At 37.4% G+C, this 19254-nt stretch overlaps 1 protein-coding gene across 4 annotated transcripts in view; it reads right to left on the bottom strand.

Annotated features, from left to right (window-relative positions):
- The window catches only part of RANBP3L (RAN binding protein 3 like), a 45428-nt gene extending 32548 nt beyond the window's left edge, over window positions 1–12880 (bottom strand). For 2 of the 4 annotated variants that reach the window (XM_081053790.1, XM_081053789.1), the window contains exon 1: window positions 12294–12880. In XM_081053790.1, coding sequence (XP_080909916.1) covers window positions 12294–12387 — 94 coding nt within the window. In that variant the 5' untranslated portion in view covers window positions 12388–12880. The remainder of the gene's footprint in view (window positions 1–12293) is intronic. The other 2 variants (XM_081053788.1, XM_081053787.1) reach the window with 2 other exon arrangements.
- Window positions 12881–19254: the final 6374 nt, after the last annotated feature.

Below are 19254 nucleotides of genomic sequence, written 5' to 3'. Positions count from 1 at the left end.
AAGATCCTCAAGAGGTAAGTTATTAAACTCTTGCATCACGAGAGAGCTAAGTCTCTAAAATTACAAGATGGGCCCAAGGTCACACAGGTAGGACTTAGAGATCTGGGACTAAAATGCAAGAGAGCAGAGTCCAATCTCCTGCTTTTTTTTCTGTAAGAAAGACACCCTCCTGGTTTCTATTATTGTTAGTTAAATGACTCTTTTACAGCTTCTTCTCTTCTGAAGTTGTGGTCTGCTCTGGCTATGAAAGCTCTCCTTCTTTCATGGTCTGTACAAGCCTGGTTGAGGTGTGATCCCAGGCTGTGTGAGTCTTCCTGTACTTTTGCCATCTGTAAACACTGCAAGATGCTTCACTTATTCTTACCATTTTCTGTGTGTATGTGACTCTGAAGAGGAATCTAGCAATTCAAAATCTCCATGTCAAAATTTTTTTCAGCCACTGGCAAAAATAACTCAGAAGAAAGTATTACTTTTGACAGAGCATACCCATTTCTCCATAGTTTGAAGGTGTTATTAGATTTATCTATAAATGAAACTACTGTGTGCGTTTGTGACAGTCACTTGCAATCTTTGCTTTCTTGACTATGTTTAGGAGCAGCAAATGCAAATATGGGATTTGTGGATAGATAATGCCAGCAACAGCTGTTCGTGCTTGCTCTACACTATTCCTTCATTGATTCCCATGAGGTAATAAAGATGCAAACTATGTCCTGAGATGTGCTTGGTCAACTCAATACCATTTGGAAATACATATTTCATTTGACAGCATTTATAAATCACATATTTTCCCCTCAGAATAACTTGCAGTGTGAAAATGCTTCCCTATGTTAGAAATAGGTCTCTCCATTCTGCTGAGGAAGGAGGAAATAGAGTCTAGGTTTCACAGCATGTTGAAGATACTAGTAAACAGGCACATGCAAAGGTTTAAAATGGTGTCCTTAGAGTAATTTTAAGCAATTCTCTAGTGTTTTCTGTACTGCTACATTAGCAGTGATTTTGATACAACAAATCCTATTAGTAAGAATTAAATCACTCTTCACAAAGACTATTCATAAGTCGATATAGCTGATATGTAGCTTCATATACCTGATTCAGATACATTTAAGCTCTTCCTCTTCAGTAAAGAAGCACATTATTTTTAAATTTCTTCATTGATTCCAAAGACACAGGACACATGATGAAACTTGGTTGCAACTTCTCCCAATTCCAAATCACTTTTCCTTAAACTTATTCTCCTTTGTCCTGAGCCTTTGAGCAAGCAGGAGAAGACACTCCTTGTTTTCCCATTTCCACAGGAATAAATTGGATGTTTTTCCACTCAGAACAAGACCTCGGAGGTGTAGGCAGATAGAAAGGAGCAGAGCTGCCACCTGAGGCGCTCACAGGCCGGAAGGCCAGGACCTCATTTTCCTCTCGGGCACTCGCAGAGCCTGGCAGGCTGACGTTCACCGTCACTGAAATGGCCTACTGGCCCTTGGGGCACAGAGATGGAGCAGGAATAACCAGCTCCCTGCTGGAGGTGGTTCTGCACAGACGGTTATTGCACTGATTTAGAACTAGTTTGGGAGGAGTAAAGGCCAGGTAGCAATTTGTAAACCTTACCAGAAACATTTTGTTCATCATGCTAAAGAAAATTACAAGAGAAAAGCTTTCTGTTTTTATAAATTTATATGACTTGAAAAATTCTCAGGAAAACTGAGAACACTCCTTTGTATTTATTTATTTTCTTTCCTTCAGGCTATCATGATCATTGAAGTATTATGACAAGACAAGACAAAAGGATTAGAGGAGATACTGTAATTATGTAATGTCTTTTTTTATTATTATTGAGGGAAGATATACCTAACATAAAATTTACCGTTTTAAATGTATAATCCAGTGAATTAGATATATTCACATTGATGTGTCAACTATTACCACCATCCATCTAGAGAACCTTTCCATCATCCCAAATTCTGTACCCATTAAACTCTAACTCCCCATTCTACTCTCCCCCCAGCCCTCGGTGACCACTATTCTACTGTCTGATTCTATGATCGGACTATTCTATTTACCTCATATAAGTGGAATCATACAATATTTATGTTTTTGTGTCTGACTCATTTCACTTAGCATAACGTTTTCAAGGTTCATCCATAGGTTCATCCATCTGATATGTAGCACATATCAGAATTTCATTCCTTGTTAAGGCTGAATAATATTCTATTGAATGTATGTACCACATTTTGGACCTTTTTATAAAAGTCATCTTTTCCTCATTTCTTTGCTTCCATTTGGCTTCCATCTCTTCCTCCTTTCTTTGCTTCCATTTGGCTCCATACTTCTCACTAACACCCACCTTTCTTGCCTCCCTACACATATTTCCCTTCCTCCACTCTTCCCATTTCTCCTTTCTCTCCTCCCTTATATACTCATAACTTTCACTACGTGGTTAATATTAGGATTATTATATACCAGGTATGTAATAATCTTTTTACAAAATATTCTTTTATGAATATTTAAAAAAATGATATAAAACCCGTTTATCTAGTTTTAATTTTTTAAAACCATTTTAGAAACTTTTAACAATGATGGCCCTTATGCCATAAAATTCTTAGATAGCTGTAGTTGGAGGTGTAGTCGCAGATTTCTGCATTAATTACTAACTTTGAATAGGTTACTTCTGTCCTCTGGTTTCAGTTTTCTAATATGTAAAATCAATTATACTATGGGGTCTTTGAAGCCCTAATATTCAGGGACTTATGAAGATCAATCACGTGGTTGAACTTCTTGGCAAGAAAATATTGATTTATTTAGGAAGCATTAATTCCCTGCAATGAAGTTGGTAATGGACAATAACAACATTATGAGTTTAAGCCTTAAAATGTGAACAATGTTCACAAAGATAGAAAGAAGTTTGGCAAATCGATTATGGTGTTTTTTGCAAATTTGTTTTCTATATTTTTTCCATTAAATTTGTAGCTAGTTGTTTTCTACAAGTCCTTCTAAAGCTACTTAGTGGCTTCATCCCACTATCAAAACATCCTACTACTAATTCATTCTAGCTTGTTCAGTTTTCAAAAAGAAAATGTGGCAAATAACACCAAAACTTGAATCCATACTTGAGAATGAAGCTCCTTACAACAAAGTTGGATCTTGTTAAACAAACAGAACCTCATAATCTGTAGGGCTGTTTATGTGCCTTACCCATTCTCAACTTATAAAAACATACACACAAATCTTTATCTGCAACTTAATTTCTTTGCAGACCAAAATGGTCCATTTCCAACATTCAAAGACTTTCTCCTTACTTTTTTCTCTCTAGATGGCAACAACCCTCCTTGTTATGAATTACCTCCTTTTATCACCACAAGAAAAGATTTGGTGCCAATTACTTAAACCAGTCATTATAGAGGTCTGAAGTATGGTTTCTCCACCTAGCTGGATCCCTACTACAGAGGAATGATCAAGTTACTGAGCTGTAGTTTTCAGAGGTCTGGTAGTTTCTTGGAATCTGCCTAGGGAAAAGAATTTGTGTCCTGTCAGCCTGGGGTCCTTTCAAGACCTGAAGCTCATCCTACAGTGATACAGGGCTCTTACAAAAGCTCTTCCCTCTCTCTCCTGTTTGAATGTATAGGTCAAGTCCCGTCTCCTCAGTTCCAATTTAACACCTGTTCTCCTGGCTCAACTCACAGATGCATGATTTATATGCTCTTTTGATGTTGCTTTAGTTAGTATCAAAAGATATCTTCGGACTCTCATCCCTTGTTAAAAGTATGGATCTTACTCCTATTACCTCTTGCTTGTTTCCTGTCATGCACAGAGGGTGAGATATCTGGTCATTGGGCAGAAGAAATGCAGTTTCTTACTAAACACAAGTATTTACTGCACTTTTAATCTTGGCTTTTGGATATTATGCCAGATTTACCAACAGATTTCATGAAAAATAAACGCAGGTGTGAAATTTATCTTGCCTAATGTTAAGATTTCAAGTCAAGTTAATGATTTAATACAATGATTGAGCCAGTACTTTGAGTAGTCTTTAGTTTAAATAAAAAAGTCAAATATAATAATGACTATTATTTAGCCCCTTTTAAATTTGGAGTTTTGGATACTACTTGCTTCTTTTGTCAAAACTCAAACCATCTCTCCAAGGCCACACTGGGCCAGTTCCAAAAGTGACACATCACTAACTTTCACACTGCATGCAGTGTAAGAGAGGTAGACTGTGCAGTTATTTAAATTTAAATGATTCCGTTTAGCCTAGAAGCAGGCCACTTTCTCTAGGCTGACGTGTTTACACTGATGCAGTTGTATATTCTCACCTATTTGGCATCAAACACACCCTTTTGGGAGACAGTTAAATGTGGTTAGTAGTTTACATAGAAATTAACGGGTGACGTCAATAACAACACATTTTAAACAACTGAACCACAAACTGAGTTCAGAGGCCAGCCATCTACTCAGGCCCTTTACTTAGCTGAGCATATATTTTGTGCCCCTTAAGAGGAAGTGAACATGGGTTAAAGCACAGGCTCTGGAGTCGGATTTCTTGGGTTAGCATCTTGGCTGAAGACTCCAGCCATGAGATCTTGACATTATCTACCTCATGAGGCTTTTATAAAGAAATGAGCTAACATAAGAAAAGTGCTTAAAACAGTGTCTGACATAGGACAGACACTTTACAAACGTGCTTTGTTTAAAAGTGATATATTAGTGCTGTGGTGTGGTCCAGGCATAAACCCAACTTACTCAAAGAACTTGTACATGTTCAACGTGAATGAAATAATTATGGGCAAATCACAGAATCTTAGTTTTGAAAGGGATCGTATAGGTCCCCGCGTGGAGCTTACCATCTAAGCTGTGCACAGCATCCTCAGTACATGGCCTTCCGTACACAGCATAGCAACAAGGATTAAAATGCACGCTATTGCTGGAGCACACTAGCCACATGTGGTGGCACAATGGAGTGTGTGTTACACGTGTGCCATGATCTTGTTCCTTCATCCCACAAGGTCAGCCTCTTGTCTTCATCCCCAAAGTGCTGTACACATTTAAGATTCATCCATGTGATTACATGCATCAGAAATTCATTTCTTTCTACTACTGAGTAGCATTCTGGTGTATGAATATATCACCATTTTCTTATCCATTTACCTGCTTAAAAACACTTGGATTATTCACATGTTGGAGCTCACAGGAATATTATCTGCTGTGAACATTATTGTGCAAGCTTTTTATGGCTGTATCATCTTTATTTCTGTTGGGAAAATGTCTAACAATGGAATTGCTAGATGACAGGGTAGGTATAGATTTGACTATATAAGAAACTTCCAGACTATTTTCCAAAGTGGTCACACCATTTCACAGCAGTGAATGGGAGTTCTGGTTGCTCCACATTCTCCCCAACACATAGTGTCATCAGCATTTTAAATTTTAGCTATGCTGATGATGTGATGTGGTATCTCAGTGGTTTTAATACGCATTTCCTTAATGACTAATTATATTGAGCTTTTTTTGATGTGCTTATTGGCCCTTTTTACATCCTCTTTGAAGTGTATGCCAGATCATTTGCCCATGTTTTAATCAAATTGTTTATGCTGAGTTCTTTACATATTCTGATTACAAATTCTTTATCAGATCAATGTGTCATAAATATTTTCCTACAGTCTTCTCTTTTATTAATGTTTCTTTAAAGAATTGATATTTTTTAATGTTGATAGTTTATCTGTTTTTTAGGATTAGAACTTTTTGTTCTGTCCTAAAACTGCCTAATCTAATTTTGTGAAAACATTTTCCTATGTTTTCTCCTAGAAGCTTTATAGATTTAGCTTTTGTATTTTAGTCATATTCCATCTCAAATTAATTTTTGTGTATGGTAGGTAATGAGCTTCATTTTCAGTAATGTGTCTATCCATTTGTTCCAGGACCATTACAGGAAAGACTATTTTCCCCCTTTGAATTATCTTGGTATCTTTGTCAGAAATCATCTGATCATATATATACATGAATGGGTCAATTTCCGGGCTCCCTCTTCTGTTCCAATAAGCAGTTTCCTTATACCAATATTATGCCATCTTGATTATTATACCTTGAAATCCAAATGTATAAGTTGTCAACTTTGTTCTTTGTTTTCAAGATTGATTTAGCTATTCTAGGTTATTTACATTTCCTTTTAAATTTTAAGTTGGCTTGTCAACTAAAAAAAAGTCTGTTGGAATTCTGACGGGGATGGCTTTGACTCTCTAGATCAATTTTGAGAGGATTGACATCTTACTAATATTGAGCCTTCCAATTCGTGCATTTAGGTCAATCTTCTTTAGCTTCTCTCTGCAATGTTTGTTTTAAGTGTACAAGTCTTGCACACATTTTATTCAATTAATCCATAAGTATTTCCTTTTTTTCTATTAGAAAATACTTTAAACTTTTAATTTCCAATTATTATTTGCTAATATATTGAAATACTTTGTGTGTGTGTGTGTGTGTGTGTGTGTGTGTGTGTTGACTACTTTGTATGCTGTTATCCTGTGGCCTTGGTAAACTAATTTATTAGGTCTTGTATTTTTTTAGGAGACACTTAAGGATTTTTCTACACTATCAATCATCTGTGAATAAAGATAGTTTTACCACTTCCCTTCCAACACATAAGCCTTTTATTTCTTTTTCTTAACTTAATATACTGGGTAGGACCTCCAGTCCTATTCCATAATGTTGAATAGAAATGATTATAGTTTTCTTCCTGATCTTCATAGGAAAGTGTTAAGTCTTTGACCGATAGTGAAAATACTATATTAGCTGTCAGTTTTTTGTAAAATTTCTTTATCAGGTTGAAGAAGTTCCCTTCTATTCCAAATTCTTTTGGAGTTTTTACATAAGTGATGTAAGAAAAATGAAAATGAAGGCTTTTTTTTTTTTAAGTCCAATTTCAGAAATGTAACTAGGGGGAGCTTTGAGCAGCTATGACTTGAAAAAAAAATTGTGGTAAAATACATGAGCCATAAAATTTACCACCTTAATTATTTTTAAATGTACATTTCAGTAGTGTTAACTGCATTCACAATGTTGTGTCGTTAATCTTCAGAACTCTTTTCATCTTGAAAAACGAAAACTCTGTACCATTAAACAATAACTCACCATTGTGCTTTCTGTCTCTATGAACGACTACTCTAGATATCTCATATTAGTAGAGTCACACAGTGTTTATCTTTTTGTGGCTGGCTCATTTCACTTAGGATAATGTCCTCGTGGTTCATCCATGTTGTAGCGTATGTCAGAATTTCCTTTATTTTTAAGGCTGAAGAAATTCCATCGTATGTACATACCACATTTTGTTTATCCAGTCATTTGTCAACAGACACTTTTTGGCTGTTGTGAATAGTGCTGGTATGAACACTGGTGTATAAGTATCTGTTTGAGTCCCTGCTTTGACTTCTTTTGGGTATATACTCAAAAGTAGAATTGCTGGATCGTATGGTAATTTTAAGGAACTGCCTTACAGCAGATGCATCATTTTACATTCCCATCAACAGTGCATAAGAGTTCTAATTTCTACACATTCTTGCCAACACTTGTTATTTTCTATTATTTTGATAGCAGCCATTTTCATGAGTATGAGGTGGGAAAATGAAGTTTAAGTCATTATACATATTTTCCAAATCCTCACATATGTGTCAATTATTAGAAAGGATTGTTATGGAAAAGATTCCTGTCCTGGGGGCAAGCTTGAACATGATAAAGTCTAATAGAACATGAATTCTCCTCATTTCTAATTATTTTTAAATGGTCTATATTTGTTTCTACCAATCTGTGCCTTTAAATGCCAATAATGGCTTTGCAGATAGAACAAAAGTCATTTGAGCGTCTCTAAGGCTCCTTTTTAGCGGAAGAAAAACAGAAATATGTGGTCTTCTTCCTCTAATCTTAGTTCATTTAAATATGTATCACCCAGAAGATTTCATGTTGTCTATGAAGTATCATTACTTTAGAATCACAAAAAAAGGGAAGCTAAAACAAATGTATTTTAAGAAGCATAACATGTATATTTTTCTCATGTTATCTTTTCATTAAAAAGGCAATATATAGTTGTACAATACTGCTAGGTTCCCTTTCTCATGGCTGTATCTTCATCCCCAACACAAATTCTTTAAGAGTTCTAAATTAAGTACATCCACAAATGTTCACAGAATATGCTTAAGGGAAATAGTGCATTCACAACAATCTAAATGTAATTTGATTTCTCTGGTTTAGATTCAGATCAAATTTGATGGCACAGTAACTAGGCACAGCTTAGCTTTTATATTTATTGCTACTAAGTTCTCAGTTAGACTCAGTGCCTTCTAAAACCCTCTAAAGGAGTATGGCTAAAATACAAACATCATCAGATAAATGCAGCAAAGCCAGAATACTATGAAATCGAATCATTTTTTCTCTCACCCAAAAAAGTTGAAAAAGTATCATTAGCTTAGTTCTTATTACTGAACTCCTCAGAAAAGACATGATAGAAAACAACCTTGGGAGAAAATCATCTTTGCATTTCCAGGGTCTCATAGAGCATCTAGTACTTGGCAGGTATTCAGTAAAAATGCATTGAATAAATAAATGGTTGAGAGTATTAGTCTGTGTTTCTTAATTTCTGTGTGTACATTCCTTGACGTCCAGAAAACTGTCTTGATATTAAAAACAGAACACATTCAGAAACTCCTGGTCAAAGTGTGATATAATAAGACATACTTCTGGTCTTTGCCCCTCATGTCTTACACAGAACTTCAAAAACCCTTTGAACTTCCTGACTGATAGTTGTGTGTCTTTGTTATGCTCACGAGACAACTCAGGGTGGGTCCTTAGATAGTTTCAGCAGGAGCTGGCCACACCAGAAAGACTATGCACATATGGACAGGGTAGGAACTTCCAGCTCTGACCTTCCAGGGAGGCCAGAGGGTCTGAGATTGAGTTCAGTTATAGCCAATGATTTATTCAGTCATGCCTACATAATGGAATCCCATATAAAAAACTCTGGATATGGAGGTTAGTGGAGCTTCCTGGTTCATGAACTTTCTGATGCACTGGGAGCGTGGTACGCCCTAACTCCACGGGAACCAGAGCTCCTGTGGAACCAGAACTCAAGAGCCTCTTTGACCTTTCCCTAGGAATCTCTTCATTTGACTGCTCATTTGTATCCTTTATAATAAAACAGCGATTGTAAGTACAGAACTTTCTTGAGTTCTGTGAGCCTTCCAGAAAATTATCAGAGAGGATCATGGGAAACCTTAAATTTGTGGTTGTCCAGGCCAAAGTGTGGGTGGCTTGGAGACACGCGTAATTTGTAGTTGGCATTTGAAGTGGGGCAGTCTTCTGAGACTGAGCCCTTAAGTTCCGGAGTCTTTGCTAACTCTGAGTAGTCAGAACCAAATTGAATTGTAGGACACCCAATCAGTGTCAGAGAATTGGTGTAAGCATGTCATGGAAGAAACTACAAACAGCAACAAGTAGGAGAGGAGCCTACTGGATTCTGCTCTGCACTGGCATAGCATTTGTTGCCAGAGATTATAACTCCATGTGGACTGGAAACCTTGACTCAATTGGCTTACGTTAAATTACATGCCCAGCATCTGGCACAGTGGTTTGCATAGTCATTGTCCCAATAATTGCTGGAGAATAAATGACTTTTATCTATGTGATCACCCAAAAAGTACAATTTGTGAGTGACTCGGTGGAGAGAGTTAAATATCTCAGAGTTAACATAAAGTACTTTAGCATATCGCATGGAGGGTTAGAAAGTCTACATGTGTTGAATCTGGTCATGCTCTCTGAAGAGTTAAATGTCAATTAATCATGGTCTGTACATTAAATAAAAGAGCTGGAACCTTGGTCTGGTTGGGGGTAGGCCAACGCCACAAACCCAGAATGCTTCAGTGAATAAATCCACAGCCAGATCTTACTCTCTCAAACTAATGGCTTTGCTTCTTTGGACTTTTGCTGAACTTTGCATAAGAGCAGGTACAAATATAGCTTGGGGGAAAAATCGGGGCCACTTCACTGAATGAATACTTTGAAACTCTGGGACAGTTACTGGAATGCTATTTAGCAGCATAGCAAATCCTGCCCAGTGTCACTTGTCAGCTCAGATTTCCAGAAGACATTTCTTATAGCAGTCAATGATCAGTCTGGATTGCATTAGCATGCTTCACAACTTTATGTATTGTGGTTTATGTGGGCAGATATTTTGAGACTCGGCTGTGGAAGTATGTGGCTGCTTTTAACATTCTAGGCAAAAGCTCCAATCTGAGAAAGGAGACTAGACTTTTAGCCTTGTTGGTATTTTGGGAAGTATGTCATCATAATGATATTTCCAGGCTGCTCTGGCAATAGCCGTAAGGGAGAGACCATTGACACAGCCTCCTTAAATTAACACAAGAGGGGGATACCATTTTCTACTTATACAATTGGAAAAGAATTTTTAAAATAATACTCAGTATACTGAGACTATATCCCTACACTGCTGATAAGAGGGCCATTTGGCAAAACAAGTAACTTAAAAACATGCATATTCTTTGATGCCACAGTTTCACCTCTAAGCATGAGTCCTAAGAAAATAATCTTAACTCTGTAACTATTTATCCATTAGTTTATGTTAAACTCAGTGTTGTTCCTAATAGTGAAAAATTGGAAATCCACAAAATGTCTTAACAGTAGGGAATTGCCTGAAGAAATTTTGCTAAATCCATATGAAGGAATAGTATTCAACTGTTAAAAATAAGGTTGTAGAAGAATATATAATGACATGGAAAATTGTTCGTCGTCTATCGCTAAGTTAAAAGCCGCTTACAAAACACTATGTACACAGCAAGTCTATTTTTGTTTAAAAATCATGCAAAAGAATAATCTGCCCATGGGCATAGAAGAAAAGGCTAGAAGACTATACATTCAAATGCTAATAGCAACTATTCTGGGGTTCTGATCTTTACAGGTGATTTTTACCATCTCTTTTATGCTCCCCCTAGCAAATCTTATATAACAAATATTATATCAGCAATTTGGGGGCGGGGTAGCTTTAAACATTTAAAAGAAAATGAGCAGCAAACAAACAAACAAACAAGCCTATGATGAATTAGGATTATTTACTAACAAAGGAGCAAGAATGTTTTACAGTGTATGATTAAACCCTGGCACATTCCAGGACTTGCCGTTCAAAGGCAATTAGTTCAAAATAATTTACATGGGCCCTGATGGCACACAATGGTCTTAAAAGTTTCCTCTGTTTCCATTTAATATGAAGTATGTTCTACCCACACTATGTTAAGCCTATAGCATCAGGTCCAGATGCAGGGAGGCCGCCTGACACAGTCACACAGATGCCACCTTGGAAATGACAGGTTTCAGCTCTCTAGCTAACACTCTCCATGCCATTGACATCTAACAGTGAGTCTACGGAAAAATAAATACAGAGCTCGTAGCCCAGATCCATACATAGACAGATCCATCACAGGTTATTCAGGAGAAGTTAGAAATGCATGGAGTAAATCCTTAACCTCTGGGACGTGATGATATCATCTGTGACAGCACCCAACCTTTTCTACAAGTGTCCTTTGCTGTCCCTGACAGAATGGATTGGAGCCATCATCTTATCTAGTCACATCATCCAACTGCCATCAACTGATGCAGCTGGCTGGGTAGTGTACTCGAAATTTAAAAAAAAGACAGATGGTGAAAATGGCTACAAGGTAGAGAGCTTAGTGCACATGAGTACCCATCCTGTGAAATGTGGCACATTTCCCTGTCCGTCTCCAGCTGTTCCCGGACCATAAAAGGGAAAGAGACAAGAATATATTTACTTTGCCCACAAACAAATGAGCCAGAGATCCAGACAAACTTAAGCTTACACTTGAAGTCTAAAAGTGCACCATTAGTGGTAGGACAGGGGAGAGAGTTCCAGGCTAATTTAAAGCTACTCTCAGCCAATTCGCCCCGTAGCTGATCCAACCCTGCCCGGACAGGCATTTTGAATTACATAAAACCTAGCAGACTGTAGAAAAATGGCCGTGGCTAGAAGTTTAAGCACATGTGTTTCCGTATGACAACTCCAAGGAATATGCGTACTTGATAGTTTTCCACAGTCCTCTGGAGACCAGTATTGAGTCCACGTTCACTTACCCTTACGCATCACCCTTAGGTCTAAACTCAGAGTTTAAATGGAAGATTGCAAAGCATTTCACTACCAGAGATTCCCCAGGTATTTCCCCAGCCCACTATTCTTCCAGAAATGCAAATGGCCAGGAGGTCACAGAACACATAACTCATTAGCGTGACTGACTCACCTGGCGGTCGTCGCTCGTCCTCCAGAAGCTTCAGTCTACAGGTGTGCAAACGGTTGAACAGGTGGCTGCAGCCTTCTCTGTGTAAGGCAGACATGGCTCTGGCTCCAGTATCACTAGGGCATTTCCCTCCCTCCACCAGTCACCTAAAACAGCCTTCACTAGACACCCAGAACCACAGGCATACATGCAGATCCTGTCCTTGTGTGTAAAACATTTACTTCTCTAATAAACTGCCAAATGTTTCCCAGTCATGATTCTTGAAACAAACATTTACCAATATAACTTCCCCTACATATAAAGATGCCAATTCATTTAGATAAAAACACAACTTAATTCTTCTTTCATTTCAAAGCACATCGAAACTTTCCCCCTTATAGTGTAAAATCCTACAAAGTAACTATGTCTAACAGATTACAGTTTGGGCATTTTTTGACTCCTTCTTCTGACATGAAATCGAATGCTCTGAGTATTTACAGAGGACTGCTAGAGTAATACAAACACAAGGGGAGAAAAAGTGCTGTTGAGTTAAATCAAGTATTATAATTTCTAAGCCTGGTCCCAGTTACCCTCTGTGACAGCTGAAAGTGAACAGTTCTTAAGGGAAGCTGGAAGGAGGAGGAGTCGAGTGGGCCGGGTTGATTAGCATAAAGAGGCGGCAAGAAATGGCAACAGAGTCGCTTTGAATCAGAGTGACCAAAGCAGGGATTCTAAAAAGGAGTCCTGACGTTACAGTAATCATATATCTGACTTCTGCTACTTTGTCATTAAAAGCTCAAAGCAGGGGTTTATACTGCATGGATATTCAAGGGAAATCTAAAGGTATAACAGGAACTGCTAATGAGCCCATGGAAATGTACTGCTGGAACTTTCAATTTCTGTAAACACCTTCAAGTCTTCAGAGACGGGCAGTTAGTTATAAAGCAGCCTGCCTGCCAAGGTAACTATTTGGTATTCTGCAAGAAAAATAAACACACAAAACGTTATCCTTCCAGATATCTCTCTGTTTCCTCTCAGATTCTCTACTGCTACTTCTAGGTCATAAGACAAAGCTATTTCCAGTGGTGTTTTTTTGTGTGCATGTGCTGAAAAAGCATATTTCATTGAAATACTGAAGACACTTTCTATTTCACTGAAATAACAGCATACTTATTAATGTTTAAAAATGATCCCGAACACCTTTCATTTAACTTGGAAGGTTGATACCTCTGAAATCATAATGAATGCTGGTGGACCCTGCCCTATTCGATTCAGAAAGGAGGTGGTGGGCAAAGAGAAAGGAGAAAGGGGGTGCTGTTTAGCCAGAACGTCTGGACCCTGCAGCTTCCTGTGCATTTTTGTAATTTGGTGCTAAACTTGACACCATAACTAGAATGTTACCTCCTAGGCAGACCTGGGTGGGCATGCTAATTTTACTTGTAGGCAATTAACGATTCCCTAAACATACTCTGAGCTATGAGAATTCGTGAAATGTGTAACTGCTCTTTCAGAATCCTTACGATTTATTACACTATTATTGTAATAGTCTATATCGGTTTTAGGTCCCTCACAGTATAGCAGCTCATGGAAGTGGTTAGCTATTTTGAAAGAGATTCCTGTTATTAAAGACCCATTGTTTCTGCTACAAATGGCCGGTGTTTACCTCCTGCTTCACAATGGTCACGGTGGAAGGCTGAGGCATTTTCTTCATGAATGACATAAAGCTATCAATATTCTATCAAGTGGTGGACCTCACTAATGAACATATTATTATGTAGGTAAATCAAAAAACCCACAAAACTGCAAGCCAGCCCTTAAGAGAAATGGATTAAAAAATGTTTCACCATATATATGCATATGTGTGTATATACATACACATATATATATTCATATATATACTCATATATATATTTTTCATATATATATGAATAAGTAGAAAAAATAGCATAATAAGCCTTATGCACCCATAATTGGGATTCAATAATTATTAACTCATGGACAATCTTGTTTCAAGTTTGTGTTTTATCACGGCCACTTCCCCCTCACTTCACCATGGGATTTGAAGCATTCTAGACATCATTGCATTCATAAATGTTTCAATATGTATTTCTAAAATGCAAGAACTTTAAAAATAGGATCATAATAAAACTGTCATCTTTTTGATAATTAAATATGATTCCTTAATGTAATTAAATATCCAGCTAGTATTCTTACTTTTCTGATGTCTCAATTTTTTTTATTTTTTTATTGCTTTTTGGTCAAATTGGGATCCAAAGATCCACGCATTGCATGTGGCTGGTAAGTCTCTTAAATCTTTTTCCTGTAGGTTTCTCTCTAAAATAATATTTTACTTGGAGATTAATATCTACATTTGCCCTAATTTGTGTCTGATTTTTCAAAGAACACCTCTAGATACCTCTATTTTTCTTACCCATGCATGGATGTAAAGCTGGGTAAAAAAAAAGAGAGAGAAAGGAAAGTGAATAGTATAGACTACAGAGGCCGAAACAGCTAGCTTTCCAGCCCTGGTGCTCCCATTAGTGCACTGCATAACTTTGAAACAGGTATTTAACATCTCTTGGCTTTGTGCCTTCACTTGTCAAATGAAACAAATGTTTGGTCAGCAATGAGAGAAATTATTCAACACTCAGTCTATGAATATGAAGACCTGGGAAAGGAAGGATTGTTCTGCTTTGTCTTTGTCTAGAGCCTGAGGAAAAAGAAATCAATTTAAAACTAAAAATCTAAGTAGGATTTGGGAGTGTATTTGAAAATCTAGGCCCTCCATTCTCAAAGCTGGTTGAGTACCATAATTACCCTGGGAACATTTTAAAGATAGAAATCCCTGAATCCCAGCTGCAGGGTCTGAGGTCTGGGATAAAAAAAATATATATATATATAAACCCCTCCCCAGCTTTATTGATCTATAATTGACACATAACACTGTGTAAGTTTAAGGTGTACGATGTGTTGATTTGATAGATGATTACTACCATAGCATTACCTACAACCTCCATCCTGCCACATAGTTACCATTTCTTTTTTTGTGGTGGGAACGTTTAAGATCTACTCTCTATGCAACATTCACATATATATAGCATAGTATAATTAGCTATAATCACCAGCTTATATGTTAGATCCCCAAACTTGTTAATCTCATAACTGGAAGTTTGTACCCTTTGACCAATAACTCCCCATACAACCCATTCCTCCCACCCTCAATCTCTGATAACTACCACTCTACTCTGTGTTTCTCTGATTTTGACTTTCTAGATGGAATCTATATATTTTTAAAGACCACTTGTCAAGGTAAACAAGCATAACCTCCTTAAACAGATCTGGTTTGCTCCACTATTTCATTCATTATATCTTTCCTGAGGGCTGGTGAAATCAAGCAAGCACTCTCTAAATATTAGCAGCGCTATTCCAGTGGTACAACGTAAGGGTATAGTGATGATCCCAGGGAAGTGTTGCTGCCTAGTTCCATGTCCCATGGTTGTGCGTCATTGAGTTATTCCGAGACAGAGGACCTGATTAATTACTTGAGTCAAGGGGAACTCCTGGGGTCTTACATTGCATGTTGTGTTACATTTCTGCTCTGGAAGGAGTCTCTGTTTTGACTCACCAGTCTCCACTGGAAATAAGCCAGTGTAGCTGAAAACAGTATGCTACCAGAGCATATAAAATAACATTAGATGTATCACTCATAGTAAATATCAGCCATAGCCCTTACTTTTCAGAGACACCACCAAGTTAGTAGTTCACAATGGGCGTATTGTACTTATTTTTACTTATAAATAAAATCAAGACGTCAGAATGCAGAAGGTGAAGTCTGGTTGGGTCAAGAAACAGATGAATAATATTTGGCATTTTTATTTTAAATTTAATTAAAAATTAATTAGGATTCTTGAAAGTCAAGCTTCTTCCCTTATCACATCTCTGTGATGCCAAAGAGATGCCATTGGTTTCCTTGGTCTGAGTTCTTCCTTCTCTCCCATAGTCTCTCTGCTCAACCTGCATCTTTGTGCTACCAGAAGGGTAGAGTGGAATGGGATGTCACAGATAAACAATCGATCTTATCAGCTGGTGTTTGGGGGTGGATACTGGAAAAATTGGTATTTTACGATTAGAATGCATTGCTCAGAAAGCATAGTGCTTGGTTGAATAATATACATGCCACTAAGTTTATAGGACCATTTTCTTTTTCAGTTGAACCATGTTTAAAAAGCAGGAACACATGCACTTAATATTAGTCCACAAGTGAGTTACTTGTTTAAATGATAACTTGCCTTATTTCAAAAGTATTAAGATATCTAGTCTACAAGTATATCTGCTCTTTGAAGGTCTTCGGACTGCTTTGAATGACAAAGATTACATAAATAAAAAGCAGTGGTATTGTATTCATAACTCTCACTTTCAACGAATAGGATAAAAGACCCCCTACAGAATGCAGACCTGAAAACTGTGAGGACCTGGCCTGCATCTCCTGATCCCCAAAGCACTCAGGAATTATTCAACGGTCATCGTAGCTCAAGACTGATGAACTAGTGTTAAGGCTTTAGATTTTCTATTGATTTTAAACATGTCAATTACATCATCCAGGGGGAGATTTTTTTCTAAGTACTCTTCCTTGCACCAAAGATATTGTGGATGAGAATGTTGAGTTTCAGGATCTCACAATGGCTTATGGAACATGTATATCATACAGCAGCATCACGGTGGGCTTTTGTGGCTGCTTAGAGTTGTATTACCCTAAGTTTCTGTATGTTTTAGCTCAAAGAGTTTCCCAGGTAGCAGTTGGTTGGATTCCCATAATCGCTATTTGTAAAACATAGGAGATGCCAATGGCTGTATTAAGATTGTTTTGCTTGAACTTGCTCCTGTCCATGGATTCAAGAGGCTACCCTGGCATAGCAACAAATGCTTACTTATCAAAGGGGCTCACTATTTGAAATTGCTCCCATTGATCTTTAATCCACTGAACACCAACATTTCAGTCTTGGTTATCAGAAATATTGCCTCATTCCACAAACATTGCTTTGGCAGTTAAAAATAATTTTGGCCCTTTTGCAGATGAACCTCAGATTTGGCTGCTGCAGGGCTCCCTCTGGAGGTCAGCAGAGTCCAAGGTCAGTTACTAAAATAGCCTAGGTCTCAACAAATGATAAATCCCTGCCTTTTCATCCACCGCCCATGAAAATGGGGTCTTATATTTGTGATCTCAGGAAATGGTTACCTGTATCTGAGGTTGTAGGAAAGTCACTGATTATTCTCCTGTGGATAAAATATGATTATTGCTGTGTGCTGGTATTTAAGCTCTGTAGCTTTACATTTTTCTGTCTTTATTGAAGCTTTTTAGCCAAAATGAAAACAAGACAAAATAAAACCAAAGGTCAGAAAAATGTGGAGTTTTATTTTAAGTGGCAATGAAACCCAGAGTATAGTGGTTCTGGTTCCATAATATCCACCATCTGGGTAGCTTCAAATGATCTCAGAGTCTGAATTCCATCTAAAAGTGTTTGAAGTACACAGGCATTGGGGTCAATGGGTTTGCAGTAGAACTGAACTCTTTGAAGGTGAATACTTATTAACTGGGATCATTTCCAAAATAAAGCAAATTAACTTGCACCAGATCAAACTTCTGCTACTTGAGTTTAATTTACATTTACAGGAATACAATTATAACCAAACTATGTTCCTCCTTCTTTTCTTCCTTCTCTGTCTCTCTCTTTCTCTTCCTTTCCTTTCATTCATTGTATTTTATGTTAATTTGGTGGAGTATAACTTTGTTATATTAAACATGAAATTATTCTATATCTGGAACTTGCTTCAAAATAATTTGGGTAAGGAGAATATGGGGAATATAGATGAAATAAGATTCACCATACATAAGCGGGGTCAAATACTTGGTGATAGAGGAGAACTACTCTGGGTGGTGAACACACAATGTGATGTATAGATGATGTATTATAGAATTGTACACTTGAAACCTATGCAATTTTACTAACCATTGTCACCCCAATACATTTTAATTAAAAAAAATTCACCATACATTGTTAACTATTAAACCTGAGTGATGAATACATAGATTTATTACATGTAAACATCTACCTTTATATATATATTTAAATTTCCACATACATATACTTAAATTTCCACAATAAAAAGTTTTAAAATATCGTTACTTTTAATGAATCTAATTGAAAGGCTATAATGAATAGCCAATGTGCTAGATTTACTAGGATGAGGAGAGAAACTCCAAATTTCTTTTTCCTATTTATGTTTTTACTTCATATATTATCAAATATATAGAAAGATAGGGAATGTGAGCCTTCATAATGTGTTTGTGGGGGAGTACATAAACACACTTTATAAACAAACGAAGCAACCCACACCAAAGTATATTCTGAGTTACCTGCTGGTGGCAGGGGCATGCTTATCATTCCGAGACCTCTGTGGCACAGGAGGAAAGCTGGGCCTGACCTAAAGCTGACATGCTCATGGTTAAAAAGAACCAAACTTCTGAACTGTAGAGATGTTCTCTTCTATACCATATCTCTAATTTTATTACTATTGTATTATTTCTGTTTTAAAAAATGTAGTCAGGTTGTGTCTTAGTTTGGGCTTCTATAACAAACTACCATAGACGGGCAGCTTATACACAACAGAAATGTATTTCTCGCTGTTATGATCTCAGGCTGGAACCTGAGATCAGGGTGCCAGCATGGTGGGGTTGCGGGCTGCTGACTTCTCTTTGGCTCCTCACAGAGTGGGGAGAGGTGAGAGCGCTCTCTGAGATCCCTTTTATAAGATCACTAATCCCACGCATGAAGGCTCCCTCCCCACGACTCAATCACCTCCCAAAGGTCCCACCTCCTAACCCCACCACATGGGGGTCAGGATTTCAACATATGAATTTTGGGGGAAACACAAATGTTCAGTCCATAACAAGTTGTATTTTCAAGGATGGAAGAGAGTTTGCAAT

The sequence above is a fragment of the Rhinolophus hipposideros genome, assembly GCF_964194185.1.
Source record: "Rhinolophus hipposideros genome assembly, chromosome: 7".
NCBI classification, from domain to species: domain Eukaryota; kingdom Metazoa; phylum Chordata; class Mammalia; order Chiroptera; family Rhinolophidae; genus Rhinolophus; species Rhinolophus hipposideros.
This window is presented reverse-complemented; position numbering and strand designations above follow the sequence as displayed.